The 16,589-nt window shown below is 54.4% G+C and overlaps 1 protein-coding gene across 23 annotated transcripts in view; it reads right to left on the bottom strand.

The window, feature by feature from the left end:
• The window catches only part of IQSEC3 (IQ motif and Sec7 domain ArfGEF 3), a 114,578-nt gene that overhangs the window by 20,927 nt on the left and 77,062 nt on the right, over positions 1-16,589 (bottom strand). For all 23 annotated transcript variants that reach the window (XR_013522466.1, XR_013522468.1, XR_013522465.1 and 20 more), the window contains 3 exons: positions 15,596-15,757; positions 594-716; positions 66-232 (listed from right to left, as the gene is read on the bottom strand). Coding sequence is in view for 9 of the 23 variants with exons in the window: in XM_078338324.1 (XP_078194450.1) it covers positions 66-232; positions 594-716; positions 15,596-15,757 (452 nt within the window). In the remaining 14 variants the exon portion in view is untranslated. The remainder of the gene's footprint in view (positions 1-65; positions 233-593; positions 717-15,595; positions 15,758-16,589) is intronic.

Genomic DNA, 16,589 nt, shown 5'->3' with positions numbered 1-16,589 from the left:
CACACTCACAGGATGCAGGCTGCACCGTGGCCTTGCCCCTCCTGGCCCTGTGCCCATCTCCTCACCTCGGAGGTTTCGGATGAAGTCTTCCAGCATCATCTTCCGGTCAGGCTTGATGTTGGGGCTGTACATGTCGGTGTTGAGGAGGATGATGGCGAAGGCGAGGATGAAGATGGTGTCGGGGTTGTGGAACTGCTGCACCACGTCAGGGTTGCACATGCAGTAGCGCTGGCTGGGGGGAGGGTCAGAGGCAGAGCGATGCTGAGACCTCCGCCCACCCTGCCCCAGGCCCCAGCAAAGGAGGGGAGTGTCCAGGGAGTGTCTCAGCTCTCCTTAGGTCCAGGAGACCGCTCTGTACCATATTCTGGTCTTTCCCATACCCCCAAATGCCCCATGTTTCCAGCCTGGGGAGCTTGAGGGCTCAGTCCCTTTTCTTTTCTTCACTTCTGTCTCCCCAGCCCATCCTCCCGCCCACACCAGAAGGGATGTTTCTGATCCCTGCCCAAACCACCTGATAGTGTCTCCTGTCTCACAGAGGCCCAGCTTCCCCACCCTGAAGTCTGCTGGGGAGTGGAGCTGGGGAGTGGCCCTACCTGAAGGCCTCGATGAGCCGCTCCACCTTCTGGGCCTCCCCCTGCACACGGATGTGTGCCTGGAACTTGCGCAGGGCCTCGTCCAGCTCCATGCTGGAGAAGTCCATCTCGTCCACCACGCAACTGAGGGCAGGCACAGGGGGTGTGAGGCCAGGCAGACCCCTAAGCACCCCCAACACCCATTCCTGCTGGCTTCTGTTCCCAGCCAGGATGGGTGCAGGGTCCCCCAGGCTACTCACCCCCAGGGGTCTCCCTTTAATGCCCCAAGAGGACTGTCTCCTCCCACCTCCCATAGTAGACCTTCCAGAGCCCAAACCCTGAGGCCAGGAGAGGCTTCAGTGGCCCAGGACACAGGGGAGGAGGGAGGCTGAACTTGGGTGTTCTGACTCCAAATCCTAGTTCCTTCCTCTTTAACCTCAGAGTATCTCAAGCAAAGCTTTCAACATAAATAACGCAAGGAACGCATTTACTCATCTGCTCCTTCAGAGAACTGCTGGGAGCCTGTGTTTCTCCCTGGTTTAAATTTCACTTTCTCATTTGGGTCTGGAGGTGGCTGAGTCCTCCCTTGGGTCCCCTCTGCCATAGGCTGAACGGTAAGGACTAGAGCCCCTCAAGCCCATGGGACTCTCTGCAGCCCAGCCCCCTCCAACTGCCCCAGCGCTCAGGGGAGGCTATGGTGGGAGGTGTGGCCTCTGAAGAGTAAATGACAAATGCGCTTAATGTGAGGACACAGCTGGACACACAGGGCCGGATTCTGGTCCTGGCCCTCCTGTGAACTTGGTGTGACTCTGGCTCACCTCCTCACTCCTGGGGCCTCCATGTGACCTTCCGAAAAGGGAGGAGGCTGGAGTCCCTGTTCCCCAAGGTCCTTGCTACCTCTGAAATGCTGCCTCCAACCCTAGGCGGTTTACCTCTGAATGTCGGGAGCTTCAGTGTGAGTGTGTGGGGTCACATGTCAGTTTCCGCAGCTAAGCAGGCGCCTTCCTCTGGTCTAATGTGATCCAGGGGACTCGCCACTGCAGGGCTGGAGGGCGAACCCTCCGAGCGCCCTCACCCTGCCTCACCTCCCTTTGGGGTGCTCCATCCCCAAGGCTATGTACAGCAAAGAAGGAGTCCAGGCCCGGCAAAGCAGGGGACCCAGTGTCCCCTGGGCATTGCTTTCCCTTTGGGAGAACCAGACCACGTGCATTAGATGAGATGGACTCTCAGAACTCATGTTTGCCCACTCTGCACCCACTCTCCCTGGTCTCCTCCCACTGGCTGTGGCACAGCTCCTGCACACTGCCCCTGACACTGCCCACTGCCGGCAAGCAACCCCTCTCTGCTCCCACGGTCCCTTGGTCCACCTGCCCAGCACACCAAGGGCACAGAAAACACCTGCTGAGTGGCCCTGTGATGGTGGCATGAACTCTGAGTGGGACCCACTTCCTGTATGACCTCAGCTTCCCTTCTGCACCCACTGCCTAGAAGACATGGAGATCCCAACTCTGCTGTCAGTTTTTAGGAGAAAAAAAGGGGAGATGCCACAGCAATGGTTGTCAGGGCTTGGTGGTCCATGGACTACCTCTCCCACAGTTTTCTGGGGAGAATAAGGAGGAAAGAGCATTACTGAAGACTCTTAGAAAGGGAGCTGGGAGTCTCTCCTTCTCTTTCTTCTTTCCCTGCCTCCCGAGGCAGGGCCCATAGCCATCTTCAGGCTGCAGGCTGTCCTTGGCTTGGTCAATGCCGGCTCCTCTCAGGCTTGCCGGCTGGGATGGAGGGCAAGTGAGGGTGGGGTTAGGGGTGGAGGCGAGCATCTTGCCCAAGCATGAGACTCGGCAGCACCAGGGTCAGGGCATTTGAGGTGAATGGCTGGGGAGCAGGGGCCTCTAGGGCCAGCCAGGTGAGAGGCTACTCTGATTTCCCGGTGGCCCTCGTCACCTCCACCCTGCATGCTCTGCAGCCAAACATGAGCTCCAAAGGCCCTGTGCGGCCACATCCTTGTGTTCCCATAGCCTACCCCATCAGGAGCCAGCACTGGGCACAACGGAGCCACACAGTGACACTGCCCAGGGCTGGTGACCAAGAGGCTGTGGTCTGACGGGTATGGAGGCAGAGCCTGGAGGAGGTGAACCAGTGAGGTCACACAGCATGGGAGTCAGCGTGCAGGCCAGGAAGATGCAGCTGGGCAGCGAGGGACAAGGAAAGCCTAATGAGAGACAGAGAGAGCAAGGAGAGAAAGAGAGGCAGTGACAGGCAAGGAGGAAAAGGCAGGAGCGAGATCCCAAAAGGAGCAAGACTGGAGAGCGAGACAAAGAACAAGCGAACAACAGAGACAGAGGGAGAAAGCGGGGAGACAGAGAGACACGAGGAGAGAGAGACACGATGGGAAGAGGAAGAGACAGAAAAAGACTGGCAGAGATAAAGATGTGAAGTGTGCTGCCGATTGGTGGGGCGGTGTGGGGCGGCCACATCCCACCCTCTCCGCCCAGGGGTGCTGCCTCTTGAGAGGCCAAGGAAGAGGCCTGGGTCCTCACAGGGCCCCAGAATGGCCCTTGGTCCCTCTGAGTGGCATCCTGCTGCTCCCACAGGACTTGCCCCCATCTGTTATGTACCCTGCCCCTTCCCTGTTTCTGAATGCTGAGGTTCAGGCCCCTGGCCTCCCACATCCACCTTCCTCCCACAGCCTCTCTGTGTACTTTCTGCCCCAGAGCTACAGACTAGGTCTCACCCTGCAATGGTGGGGGTGCCAGGAGGCCCCGGGCACTGTGGGGGCAGGCTTCCGTAGGAGGCGGAGGGAGCAGCTGGCGAGGGTGGGATCTGCCCAGCCAAGCACGATGGCCCAGTTTCCAGCCGTTCACTCAGGTGACAAGCAGTCGCTTGCTCGCTCAGGGCTGCGGCTGAAAGCCCCAGTAATGAGCCGGGAGCCTGAGAGCCAAGGGCCGGGGCGGGAGAGGCAGCCAGGTGGAAAGGCTGGCCCAGAGTGAGAGCCGAACACACCCCTCTTGGGCTGCAGTGGTGGACACCTGGGCCGCGGAGCTGGCGGGGACTCTCATCCAACATCTTGCAGTGTGTGCTCTCAGAACCCCATGGCAGTTATAAGGTGGTTTGTTAAAACGCAGATCGCTGGGCCCCACCCCAGATCCAGCAAATTAGAATATTTGGAGGCGAAGCCTAGGAATCAGCATTCTCTGCAAGATCTCCAGGTTGTTCCTAAATTGTGAAACCAACGACTGAGCTGAGTGCAAGGGCAGGCCTCACTGCAGGTTTTTAAAGTGCAAGTCCAGCTGCTCACGGGCCACCAGGCAGCAGTCCTCAGGAGCATGTGTCCCCCCTGGCTACTGGGGCTGCTTTTCCAGTGGGGGTGGTGAGGGAGGGGTGGATGGAGGCATAAACAGAGGTAGTTCTTCCCCTGGCCGTGCATCCTGCTGTCCTGCCTTCCTCGCCTCCCTGCATTTGCCACCACAGGGTTTCATGAACAGGTGTTATCCTGGGTTCCTCAGACCCTCGGGGAAAAGCTGACATGTTCTGGCTGCGAAAGCCCCAGCTGGAGGGGACGAAGCTGTGCTGAGTGGTGGGACACTCTACCCTCCTGAATGAGGAGGCCACTTCCTCGCTAGAGAGCTGGGGGTTGGACCAGGTGACCTCTCAGTACTGGGACCCAGAGGCACTGGCCATCTCTGACACAGATACTCCCAATGGCAGGGGGCAGACAGCCACAGCAGTACTTCTGGTTGGCTGGTGGCTTTGGCCCCACCCTCCTCCAGGGGGATCACTGATCACTGTTTGCCTTCCTGATGGGGCCTGTGTCATCCTGGGGAAGGTGGCTTGGGTGGGACTGTGCTGTCTACCATAAGCCCTGCTCACTCCAGGGTCCCCATCCCCCTGGAAGCATCCATAAACCTTGGCCCTCTCCAGCACAAGCCTCTGTTCACTCCCTGAGCATAAGCTTCTGCCTGCACTGTCCCCTCTTTTTCTCGCTCCCCTCTCTCACTCTCTGCCCTGCTGCTTCTCTTCTCTTGCAGCGTCTACCAGCACTCCTAATCCCCGCCTTCCAGCCTTCTTTGCTGCCCTGGAATCTTCATGGGGAGCTGAGTGTGGACAGTTTACCAAAACCACACCGCAGCCCCACCCGGCACAGCCTGCAGTCCTCTCTCCTCGTTGGTCGTCTTTAAGGTAAAGAGCACCACACATTTCCGGGGGTCTGTCCTGGTGTGTCATCTCCCCATTTTACAGAAGACAAAACTAAGGCCACAGAGGGCTTGCTCCACACCCCCACAGCTAGGCTTTCGGCTTCCTTGTCTTGGGAGGCCTCTCCCTGCCCCACTGGGCTCTCTCCTCTCCACTCCTGTGTGTGCATGGGGCAGCAAGGGGGCCCTCACTCCAGTGGGGGAAGGCTTCCTCCGAGCTCTTTACTGAGTATGGCTCTAAGTGCTTCACTAAGCGAGCAATGACTTCATCTTCTCAAGCCTGTGCAATATGAACCATTATCCCAGTATTTTTTCATTACACACAAGACTGAAGAACACAAGAGGCAGCCCCGCGGGCAGACTGCACACATCTCATTCCTTGCTGGCATCTCCTGGGCCAGGTGGCCCCCTGTGCCCTCTTCTCCCCCACCCCTCCCTGGCTGTCTGCTACTCAGTGGCTGGCGCTAATGCATGTCTTCCTAGGGGCTGTGATCTTACCCAGATGGCTTGGTGGGGACCTGCAAGAGGCTGAGGGGAAGCACGTGGATGCAGTTACACAGGCGTGCTTATTGGTGTGTGCGTGGGCAGTCAGCACGGGGCTCTGTGGTCACCCTGCAGGTTCAGAGCTGGCCTGGATGCCTGGAGCCCACATCCCTGACTTCCTGCCTTCCCCTTTCTGGTGCTTTTTGTGCCCCATGGCAGTGGCTGGCTGACTCTTTCAGCAACATGCTCTGAGCAGCTCCCTTGTGCAAGGCTGTGCTAGGGATCCGGTGTAAGTGGTAAGCAACACAGTCTCTGTCTTGGTGCGAGGAGAGACAGGCATTAAACACAGTCAAAAATAATTCTTTACCTACAGTCATGACAAATTCTACGAAGGGAAAGGACAGGGTCCCAGAAGGGGACCCAGAAGAGGTCTCGAAGGTCCTCTTTGGGGACATGGCATTTGAGCTGGGACCTGAAAGATGAGTAGGAGGTGGCCAAAGGAAGGCGAGAGGGGAGAGCTTTTAGGTGGGCTAAGGGAGGAGGCACAGGCAAAGGCTCATGTCAGGGAGGAGCTTTTAAGGAGCTGGGAAGGGCCTGCAAGGTTGCAATGCAGACAGTAATGGGGAGGATGACCACCATGGGGCAGGCAGGAAGGCAGGGGCTCCATCTGTTAGCTGTGAGGGTCATGAGAAGGATTTGGGAGTTTATCCTGACTGCATTGGGACATAACAGAGGGTATGATCAGAGGTATGATCAGAAGATTTCTCTGGATTTCTCTGGCTGTTGGGGGGACAATGAATGGGAGTCGAACAGGGAACAAGAGAAGCAGGGCCCAGTTAGGATGCTACTGCCGAGGTCCAAGCTAGAGGCAATGGGGCCTGGACTAAGGCAAGAGCAGTGGACACAAACTGAATGAATGATTTAGCTGCATCTTGGAGGAAGAACAGATGGGACTCGAGATGCAGGGAATGTGAGAAGTGAGGGAAGGGAGGCGTCAGTGCTGCATCCTGGAGCTCTGGCTGGAGCACCCAGGGGGCTGGAGGTACCGTTCTCTAGGGTGAGTGTAGGGTGGTGCAGGCACGTGCTGGAGGGGAGATGGAGTCTTCAGCTTGGGGCACATGAAGTTCCAGGTGTTCTTTTAGATAGCTACTATGCCTCCTCCTGTCCTAACTCATTCTCAGGAGCACCCAAGTACTTATCTTTTTCATCTTGCAAATTAAAACCCTGCCTTGGGCTCTCATTGCTCTCCAGTCACTGCCCCTTTTCTCTCCTCTTTCAGTCTCCACCTCCTCATCTCCATTCACTCTTCAACCAGTCCCAGGACCCCATTAACACTTCCCTGCCATGGCCGCTGCTGGCTGCCCTGTTGCCAAATCCAACGGCCCCTCTCTGACCTCACCCAAGCCCCTTCACAGCAGCATTGACATGGTTAATTGCTCCCTTCTGGAAACATCCTCCCTCCCCAGGTGGGCTCTTTCCTCTGGAGGTGCCCCTCATCCATTGCAGCTTCCCCTCCTCACTGACCTGAAACCGGGTCCTATCCCCCTCTCAACTATCACTGTCCAGTGGCTGCCCCCATTCTAGTGTCTCTAGATATCTAACAGTTTAACTTGCTTGAGTAAATATTTGACAATGTCTAGTTTGATAGATTTTTCAGATGAAATGTCCCCGAACCCAGCATCTCCCTGCCCCTGAAACGGAAAATCTTTGCATGTTTATTTAGTAGGTGGAGCACCAACACAGGGGGCCTGAAGCACATGCGTACTCTGCATTCTCATCTGCTCGGACACCACTGGCGCTGGCCTCCTGGCTCCTCCCACACCAGCCATGGCCCTGCTGCTTCTCCACGGCCCTGGGCTCTGCCGACTTCTCCCTTTCCACACCCACAGCTGCGGCTTAGGGCTTCAGCCTTAGTCACCATGGCTGCTAACAGCAATGGCCTCCTCACCAGCATTACTATTAGAGATAATGGGGCTTAGGCCAAGGCATCCTAGCCCAACCATCGTCCTAGCATCCTTCTAGGCTCAATTGGTCCCTGGCTCATGCCCCTGCTCACATGTCTTCCAGGGCTTCCCATATCCTTAGTGTGAAGCCCAAGTCCCTCAGCAAAGCAAACAAGGCCCTGTTTGCTTCCAGCTTCTTTCGCCCCTTCCCCAGCATGGTCCCTCCTACAGTACTGCTCTCACGCCCCCACTTTGGTGCAGGCTGTTATTTCTTCCTGTCACGCAGCCCCAACCCTGCACGTCTCTGTTTAGTTCTCAACCTCTCTAGGAGTCTTCCCTGACCTCCGCTGCCCTGGGTCCCACCTTTTGTGTTTATCTCCCTGTCGTAACATTTGCTGCCTGTCCTCCCCACGAGGCTGCAGGCTCCTTTAAGATCGGGCAGTTCTTGTAATCTCTGCATCCCTGGTGTACGGGCACACAGTCACTCTTTTGTGGGATGAATGAATGAGTGAGAGATGACCAGGAATGACCTCGGGCATTCTGGCAGCTGGAGAAGGAGCCTCAGTGGCCTGCGCCTTTGGAGGTTCTACCTAGCGGCTGAGGATTACTCAGCCTTCTTTGCTGCCAAGGTTATCCAGAGCTGACACCTAGACCTGTGATGGACTTGGAAGTGGCCCCGAGGATTCCAGACTACAGGTAGTGAGGCAGTGCGGAAGGCACAGGCCCCCTCTTCCTCCTGCTGCATAGGCAGGTGAGTGAGGGATGAGAACTAGAGCACACTGGCACCGATTAAACTGCTTGCAGCCAAGCATGTCTGGGCCTGTCTCAGGAGGTGCCGCTGACTGGTGTGTGGATCACGCGTGGGACTGTTTTTGCTCAGGCTTCCCCCTGTTTCCTACGAGCTTCTACGGGGTCTGTGGCAAATACCTCACGAGGGCTGGGGAAAAAGGATGGATGCTTCCTGCCTCTGTAGAAACAGGTACAATCTTGCATAAAATTACTTGTTAACATTGATCTGTGTGTGGAATCAGTTAGTGCTGCAGGGAAATGAAGCATCCTACACGCCTGTGATCAAAATGAATTTCATCATCTCAACCTTTTTTTTTTTTTTTTTTAAATGATAGCAAGACAGTGTCTGGCAGACAAAGGAACTAGTTGGGAGCTGAAAATAGGTAATGTAGCAGCAGGGTTTTTAACTGGCTGGAAGAGACATGAAGATCTGGAAGGTAAAGCCCACGCTGAGGCCCGGGAGGAAGGGTGTGAGCTTGCACTCCTAGCTGAGACTAAGCCCAGGTTCAGGATTAGGAGGGAAAACTAAACCACCTGTTGCCACGGGATGTGGAAACCCGGGGTTTATTTGGCAGCTTTGGCTTATACAATTCAATTTAAAAAAGTCCCATCCTCCAGAAAGTTATTTTGTTCATCAGAACTCATAACATGCTCAACAAAGGTCAAGGCGTTTTGGAAAAGTGCAACGTGGCTAAGAAAACAGAAGAGGAGGAAATTGATTCAGGACTGCTGGCGTTCCTGGTGATGTCATGGGAACAAAGAGACTCTCTTTGCAGGGAGCCCGGGCAGGGCTGGCTGCCTTTCACAGCTTGAGGCTCAGATACCAAAAGAACTAATTTCAAACTACACTTATGATTTGGAAGCCCCGCGGTAATTTTTCATTTGCTGGACTCGGCAGCATCCCCGGTGCTGGTGGGTCTCAAACTGAGGCACGCACTGGGATTGCATGCTGGGTTTACTGGGCCCCAAGCCCCAGAGTCTGATTCAGTGGGCCGGGAGCGGAAACTGAGAGTTTGCATCACTAACAAGCTTTTAGGTGAAGCTGATGCTGCTGGTCCAGGGATCCACCCTTTTAGAAGCCCTGCTTTATGCCAGCAACAGTGGGCGGAATGAGAAGAGGTCATGGAGCTTTAGTTCAAGTCATGCAGCCTCTTGCTGCCTCATTTCCTCACCTTGAGAATGGAGACAACACCAAGAATATCTACTGGGCAGGGTTTTCAGGAGTTTAAAAAGAGGCAGTCGGTGTGAAGTTCCTGGTATACAACAGGGCTTAATGAATGACCATTTTCATTGACAGGCTGACATGCCTGTCAATGGCCAGGACCTCTCCCTGTTCCACCAACTGATTCTGCCTGAAATGACATCATTAGATAGCCATCCATCGGCCCTTTAAGATACATACACAACCAGAGAGAGGAAGCTGAATCTGGCTCAGATCTCGAGACTTACAAATCAGTTTCTCAGCTCTGCTTTCTTCCCAAATGAGATCAGTGCATAGCAAATAAAGCCAAGGCAAGAGGTGGGATAGTACCTGATTCTGCTCAATTTCTCTGCCACTGGCCAGGAGACTAACCATTTCTTTTCCCCCTAGCCTCAGTTTCTGCCAGGGTAAAATGAGAGGGCTGGACCAGTTGACTGTCTAAGGGGTCTTCAGCGTTATGATTTATGACTGGGGACTGACAAGAACTGAAAAAGCAACCAGACCACATGGGTCTTGGAATGATGCAGAGGCTGGATGGTGTGGGGTTAAGGGCTCAGGTGATAGAGTCGTTGTGCCTGGCTTCAGACCTAAGCCACTGATTAGCTGTGTGACTATGGGCAAGCTCCCTAACCTCTCTGTTCTTCTGTACCTTCATTTGGTACAGATTAGCTGCACTTCCCTCCCAGATGTTGTGAGATGGAAAGAGGTTTTGCATGTAAGGTTCTCCGAACAGCACCTGTGGTACACAGCACATGCTGGTCTATGTGAGTTGTTGCCATGTTTCACAGCCTGCTTGCTCACTGAAGGCCCTCCTGAAGACATGACAACTCTGCCCAGGAGACAGTGATGCCCCGGAAGCCCCTCCTCGAAGGCCCATGTCAGACTGGCCTGTTGCAGCCATAGCTATCACACAGAGATGGAGACGGACTCCTCCAAAGCAAAGGCCTGAGTAGTCAGGCAAGGACTGGGTGTCAGGTAGGTCCATTTTCATATAGAAGTCCAATTTATACGCCAAAGTGACCAAGCCAAAGGGAGTCTCAGTCCTGGACCGGGGAGTCCCAATATCTCCAGCTTCAGGAGTAAGCAGGTCTTAAACTCTCACGACTGTTGACTATTTAGGAGAATCCCTCGCCTATCTGTGGTGGGGAGCGGGGCGGGGGAAAGTGGAGAGGTGGAGGATCAAGGCCATAACCCCGAAGACACCACTTTTGAAGATCTTCTCCTTCCATTCCTCTGGTGCGGCTGAGTAACGTTTTCAAAGCAGTGGAAATGACCCTAAATCTTCTATTCCTGCCTGTGCTGGACCCCTCCCTGTGTCCCTCCATCCCTCCATCCCTTCCTCCCTCCCTCCCTTCCCTCATTCTTCTCTTCCTCTCTTTCTCTCTTTCTTTCACTCTAACTCTGTTGTCCAGGCTGGAATGCAGTGGTGTGATCACAATTCACCGCAGCTTCCATCTCCCGGGCTTCAGTGATTCCCCTGCTTTGGCCTCCTTAGGAGCTGGGACCTCAGGTGCCTGCCCCCACACCTGGCTGTTAATTTATTTTTTTGTAGAGATGAGGTTTCTGTTGTTCAGTCTGGGTGCAGTGGTACTCTCACATTTCACGGTATCCCTAACCTCCCAGGTTCAAGGGATCCCAGTGCCTTGGCTCCCAAAGAGCTGGAACCACAGGTGTGAGCCACAACGCCTGCCTGGGCCTCCTTTTATCTCCTCCAGACACAGAAGGTCTACCTGGGCCCCAGGCTGCTCTCCCCTTCCTCATGGGAATTCCTTGGGAATAAGGTAACTGAGATTACACACAGTAATACGGGCAGAATGTTCTCAAATAATTTCTTCCAGCGATGAATGGGCAGAACCTTTCAGACTGTCGAAGTTGACAATCTGTCTTCACTTCTAAATGTCCCCTAAGAAGAACAAACCTGTTATACTCTGGCCAACACATTTCCATGGAAATGAAATAATGAAATCTGACCCGATATGCCTTGGAATTTAACAAAGAATGGAGCAGATGCAGTGGAGGGAAGGAACATCCAGGAAACTTTCTCCTGGTAGCTCAACCCAGAAGCTAGGTTCCTGCATTTCACGGAGATGGTAGACCCCGATGCTCTCCATGCGCATGGAATTCACATTGGAAAAAATCATCCAGGCCAGAAAGAGGCCACTCACAGCCAGCATGGAGCATTCCCCATCCGTTGGCTTTCAAACCTGCTGAAGCGAACATTTCAGAAAGGAAATAGAGCAGAGCCAAATTCCCCAGCCATGTGAAAACCGAGAGGGAGAGGCTTCCAGCCCCAGAGGACCCTAACCCCGGCTGGCTCCTGCTGCTGGCCTGCCACCACATGACTCTCAGCCTCTGGACTGGGCTTCCTCAGGCTGCAGGATGCTCCCAGATTGAAGTGAACCCCTTCCCAGCAAAGCCCAGCAAGTCCCAGCAAGTTCTTGTTGTTTGCCTAGTAGACCGGACTCTGAGCCATGTTTGAAGATTCTCTTGTGCATGGGGAATGGGACTGGGGGTTTTAATGTCTATGCTTTCAGGTAGGAAAGTTAATAATGGAAATAGCTAACATTTAGCTTGTAGTCCCAGCTACTCAGGAAGATCACGTGGGCCCAGGAGTTCAAGTTGCAGTGAGCTTTGATCATGCCACTGCACTCTAGCTAGCCCTGGTGACAAAGAGAGAGCCTGTCTCTAATTAAAAAAAGAAAAGAACTAGCTAACACAGATAACTCACTAAGCCTCAGGCACTTCGTGTACATTGAAAGCATTTAATTCGTATGAGATAGGTACTCTTACCAGCATTTTACTAATGAAGAAACTGAGGCTGATTTCTCCTTTAAAAACAAACAAACAGACTGGGCGTAGTGGCTCATGCCTGTAATCCCAGCATTTTGGGAGGCTGAGGTGGGAGTATTGTGTGAGGCCAGGAGTTTGACACCAGCCTGGGCAACACGGTGAGACCCCGTCTCTACAAAAATATTTAAAAAATTAGCCAGGCCTGGTGGCACATGCCAGTGGTGCCAACTACTCAGGAGGTTGAGGCGGGAGGTTCTTTTGAGGCCGGGAGTTTGAGGCTGCAGTGAGCCAAGATCGCACCACTGCACTCCAGCCTGGGCAACAGAGCAAGACTCTGTCTCAAAAACACCAAAAGCAAAACCTTTGCAGGTTAATACTGGAACGAGTGTGGCTCTTTGAGCTCAGAACGCCTTCTATTACTATCACTTGATAAGGCCTAGTAAGAACACGTTCCTTCTTGGAATGTCTTCTGTGGAAATAAGACACAAAAGGATGGAGATGTCAGCTTCAAGAGTGCTGAGGGCCAAATTCTGGAAGCAAATGTCACCGCATCCATGATGCCCAGACACAGGCCAGCAGCCCAGGCGGAAGCTGCTCCCTCCCTCCTCTTCTTTCCTCACAGGGCTGAGCTGGGGGCTCACCCTTCCCCTCTGAGCGGCTCCTGCCTCTGCCCTTCTTACTGGCTGCTTCCTGGGAGAGTGCTGAGATTTGGGCTGTTTGCGTCTCCAAGGGGATGGGTGATTTATAACCTTTTATTCAGCAAACAGCTTTCTACAGAAAGAATGGACTTGCTAAATGTCACCAGGCGGGTGCAGGGGAGCAATACAGAATCCCAATGAAGCCTTCCAGGCCTGGGCAAAATGGCACCTGGCGCCTCAGTGTGCATGTTTTCTCTGGCGGGAGTGAGGAAGAGACAGTGATTCTAAAATCCAGGCTGGCTGGCCGGCGTGGCCCACCTCCCCTGCTAGCGCCTGCGGCTTCCCACTTCTCCTTCTCCTTTGCAGGAGCGGGCCCTCTCCACCTCAGAGAGAAGCCAGGCAGTCAGTGGCCTATGGACTTTGGGGAGGGGCTCCTTTCTGTGGCACTGAGTCAGCATGCCAGGGCCTCCAGGACCCAGCCTGCATGGCCACAGAATCAAGCATGAGGGATTGCGGCTTTCACTGGGGCATATCGGGGCTCAGCTCTGCACTCAACCCTGCAGCTGGAGGCCCCCTGGTCTCCTCACTCTCCATGCTCCTCCTTCTCACCTCTCCCCATCCATACCTGGGTCCATAAGTTCCCTGAGACTATGAGCCATGCCTCTTGGCACACACATACACACTAACATGGGTGCCCTGCATGGCCCCTTTCTCAACACACAATAGCTATTTGATGTTTGTTCAATGAATAACAAATGACCAACTCATTCCCCCATGATCCCTAACACCCAGCACTGCCCTGGGACCTGCAGCTGCTCTGGCAGATGACAAAGCATGCCCCAGTGTTTAGGGCAGTGCTACCAATGCACTAAGAGATGGGAAAGGTGGGAGATTCGCAGGACTTGGAGGAACCTTCGCAAGCACATTGCCCAACCCTCTCATTTTACAGATGAGGAAACTGAGGCCTAGAGAGGTGACCTGCCAAAGCTATATAGCACAGAAGAGCGGAGCCTGAGCCCAGCCATTTCTCCTATCTCATCATGCTGCCTCTTCTCACTGGAAGGGTGCACCAAGGCGGGTGTCTGGCCCCTAGCCATCCCAAGCCTGATCCCTGCCGAAGGGGTTAGCCCAGCCTCCAGCCTGGCTCCCCTCCTCAGCACAGGCTGCGGCCACTGCTCCAAGTCTCCAGCCTGCAGCCCACACACCCAGTCTCCCAGGGAGGAGGACAGTTAGTTTTCCCTGTGCGGTTCAGCATCACCAGGGCTGGAGGAAAACTCTGTGTTCCCAGCACTCCAGATCAGTGTGGGCCCCGCAGGTTAGAATTCAGGGTGCAGGCCAAATGGGGACTGGGAAAGAAAACAGACAACAGTCAGGGCCTGTGGGTGAAGCACAGTGACTCCCACCCCCAGAGCAGAGAGACATAGCAGGGACCCCTGGGGCAATGGGGCCAGTACCTCACCCTGGCTTGGGGAGGAATGGACCAGACAGCAGTGCATGAAAGCCAGAGAGATGAGCCAGCGAGGGGACACAGAAAAGGAAGGGCATGAGGAAATGCCACCTTTCCCCTTCTACAACCTGGATATGCCCTGGATCCCTGTATCACCTCCACAGGCCCTCACAGCAGTGCTGGGGAAAGGAAGGGAAGCTGGAGGGTGAAGAGAAAGGAGGTGAAAGGGAGACAGTGCCTATGAGTGACTCTCTTTCCTCTTTGAGGTGCGCAGAGCATCTCATCAGCAGCTCTAGGAGGGATGATACATTGTCAAAAGCCACCAAGAGTCAAGGGCAAGAACTCAGTCTGCCCAGCTGAGGGCAATGTGGGGATTTCAAGGTCCCCGCGTGAACCCCAGTCCTTGCTCTTCTTATTGCACTGTCAGACAACCGCCACGTCGGGGGATTTAGAAATGTGATGGGGATTTCATGGCGCAACGGGTCCAGCCCTCACAACCCAGCACCACTCTGCAGGCATGGAAATGCAGGCCCAGAGGACAGGGGCTTCTCCACGTGGGCACGCAGCACCAAGATGGCTCCATAAATTGAAGCTAAATCTCTGAGGTCCCACTCCAGGGATGCTGACCACTGGGTGGGTGACTCCCTGAGGGTCCAAACCCTCTCTGGCGGTCCCTTGCTACTCCAGGGGCGAGCATGAAAGGGAGAGCTTCTCCCAGGGCCTCTGGGGAGACCCTTCTGCTGACTGTCCCCAAGGAGAAAGAGGGAAGATAAAAGAGGGAGGGTACCTGCAGAATGGTGACCTTCAAGAAGGAAGCCAGCCTAGGGTACTAGTGAAAGGCAGAAAGAACATGGGATATGGTAGGGGCCGGAGCAGATGTCCCAGGGAGGAGTGGGTGCATGGCCTTGCCCCTCAGCCCCAGAGGAGGGCTAGCCCTGCTCTTACTCAGGACAAGGCGTGAGTGTGAAGAGACTCTTGCCTGTCCACACTATCAGAGCTGAGTGGGGGCAAAGGCAGCCCCCTTGGGGACCCCACACTGCTACTGGACTTTAAAACAGTTTTTCTTTGGTCATGATTTTATTGATTGATTTCTCTGCACGGAATTGTAGTATTTCCTTGATCTAAAACCTCAGTCTAGCGCCTTCTTTTTTCTGCCTCACATTTTGCCTCCAGCGATATGAAAATGAACTTGGGGAACGGGAAGGCCCTGGGGGAAGGGGACTGAGGGGCTCTCCTTTTCCTGGTTTCTCTTACCCTGGAGGGTGGCAGGGAGAAAAGGTTTTGTGCCTCTTTGGACCATTTCTGTATCCCTGGTGCCTCACATGGAGCCTGGAGCAAACTCAGTCAATGACTCTAAGGGGAGACAGGACTCCGTCCCACTGGGGTGATGGGCTAAAGAGGGGATTCTGGTTCCTGTGGCCAATCTGGAAGCTGGAAGCTGTTAGAACTGGAGTGAGGATTTCACCAAGGAGCTCACAGAGAGAGCCGGGGCAGGTGGGGTGTGGGAAGGAGTGGGGGCAGCCTGGAGCGCGGGGTACTCACTCCAGCACATCGCGGTTGAACTGCTTCTTGCTGTTGCCCAGGAACTCTCCAATCATCTGGCGGCTGAGGCCCTTTCGCTGGAGGAGGAAATGGGCCACACCAATGGGGGTGTCAGGGATGAAGCCGCGGGAGATGAGGAACTGGATGCCCTTGTCTGGGTTTCTGCAGGTGGGGTGGGAGAAGCAGTAGAGGGTGAGCTGAAGCCATCCATGACTCTTTCTTCCATCTTCCACCCATAGAAGTGCCCAGAGACTCTTGGAAATCCAGTTCCCTATCGGAAGCATCTCTCACCAAAGCCTCAACTCGCTGAACGTCCTCATGCAGAGGATGGTGTGTGACCATAAGGAGGACGGCGTAGATCTGGAAACAAAATGAATCCCAGAGCAGGTGGAGGAGAAATGCCCTTCTCTGTACCTGTCTCCTGGGTCTTACCCCAGGCCGGCCCTTCCCCCTACCCATATCCTGTTGTCAATATGCAGGTCCCCACTGCAGACTCCCTGACCCTGGAGAGAGGGTGGAAGAAACAGAGGTGAACTCTCTGCCACACCCCCTCATCCCTTTGCAAGCTTTGCGGCCATGCTGCTTCCTGAGCTGTTTCTCACTGGTCCAGGAGGAGATAAGCACAGAAACACAGCGTAAGTGCTCAGAATCTTTCATAATGCTTTGACATTTCTGGGACAACCAGGCAAGTGATTGTTTTTCTAGCCACCCATTTTTATTGCGATTTACAAAAGTATCAGCCCACAATGCATTTTCAGGGGGGTATGGGGGAACAAAACTGGTCCTGCATTATGGATAGCTGAAGAACAACTGTCTTGAGGGAGATGAGTATCTGCATGAATTTTCATGTGCGTGCAGAAGTGCCACTATGGAGGGGCATGGTTTGGAGTCAGATCCGCCTTCCCCTTGGGCTGCCGGGTACTAGCTATCTCATTGCGTGCAACTCGCCTTACTGGTGTGAGTTAACAGCATGGTAATGCCTCTGTTAGATACT

The sequence above is a fragment of the Callithrix jacchus genome, chromosome 9 (assembly GCF_049354715.1).
Source record: "Callithrix jacchus isolate 240 chromosome 9, calJac240_pri, whole genome shotgun sequence".
In the NCBI taxonomy this organism is placed as follows: Eukaryota; Metazoa; Chordata; class Mammalia; order Primates; family Cebidae; genus Callithrix; species Callithrix jacchus.
The sequence above is the reverse complement of the archived record's forward strand: the minus strand, read 5'-3'. Positions and strand labels throughout refer to the sequence as shown.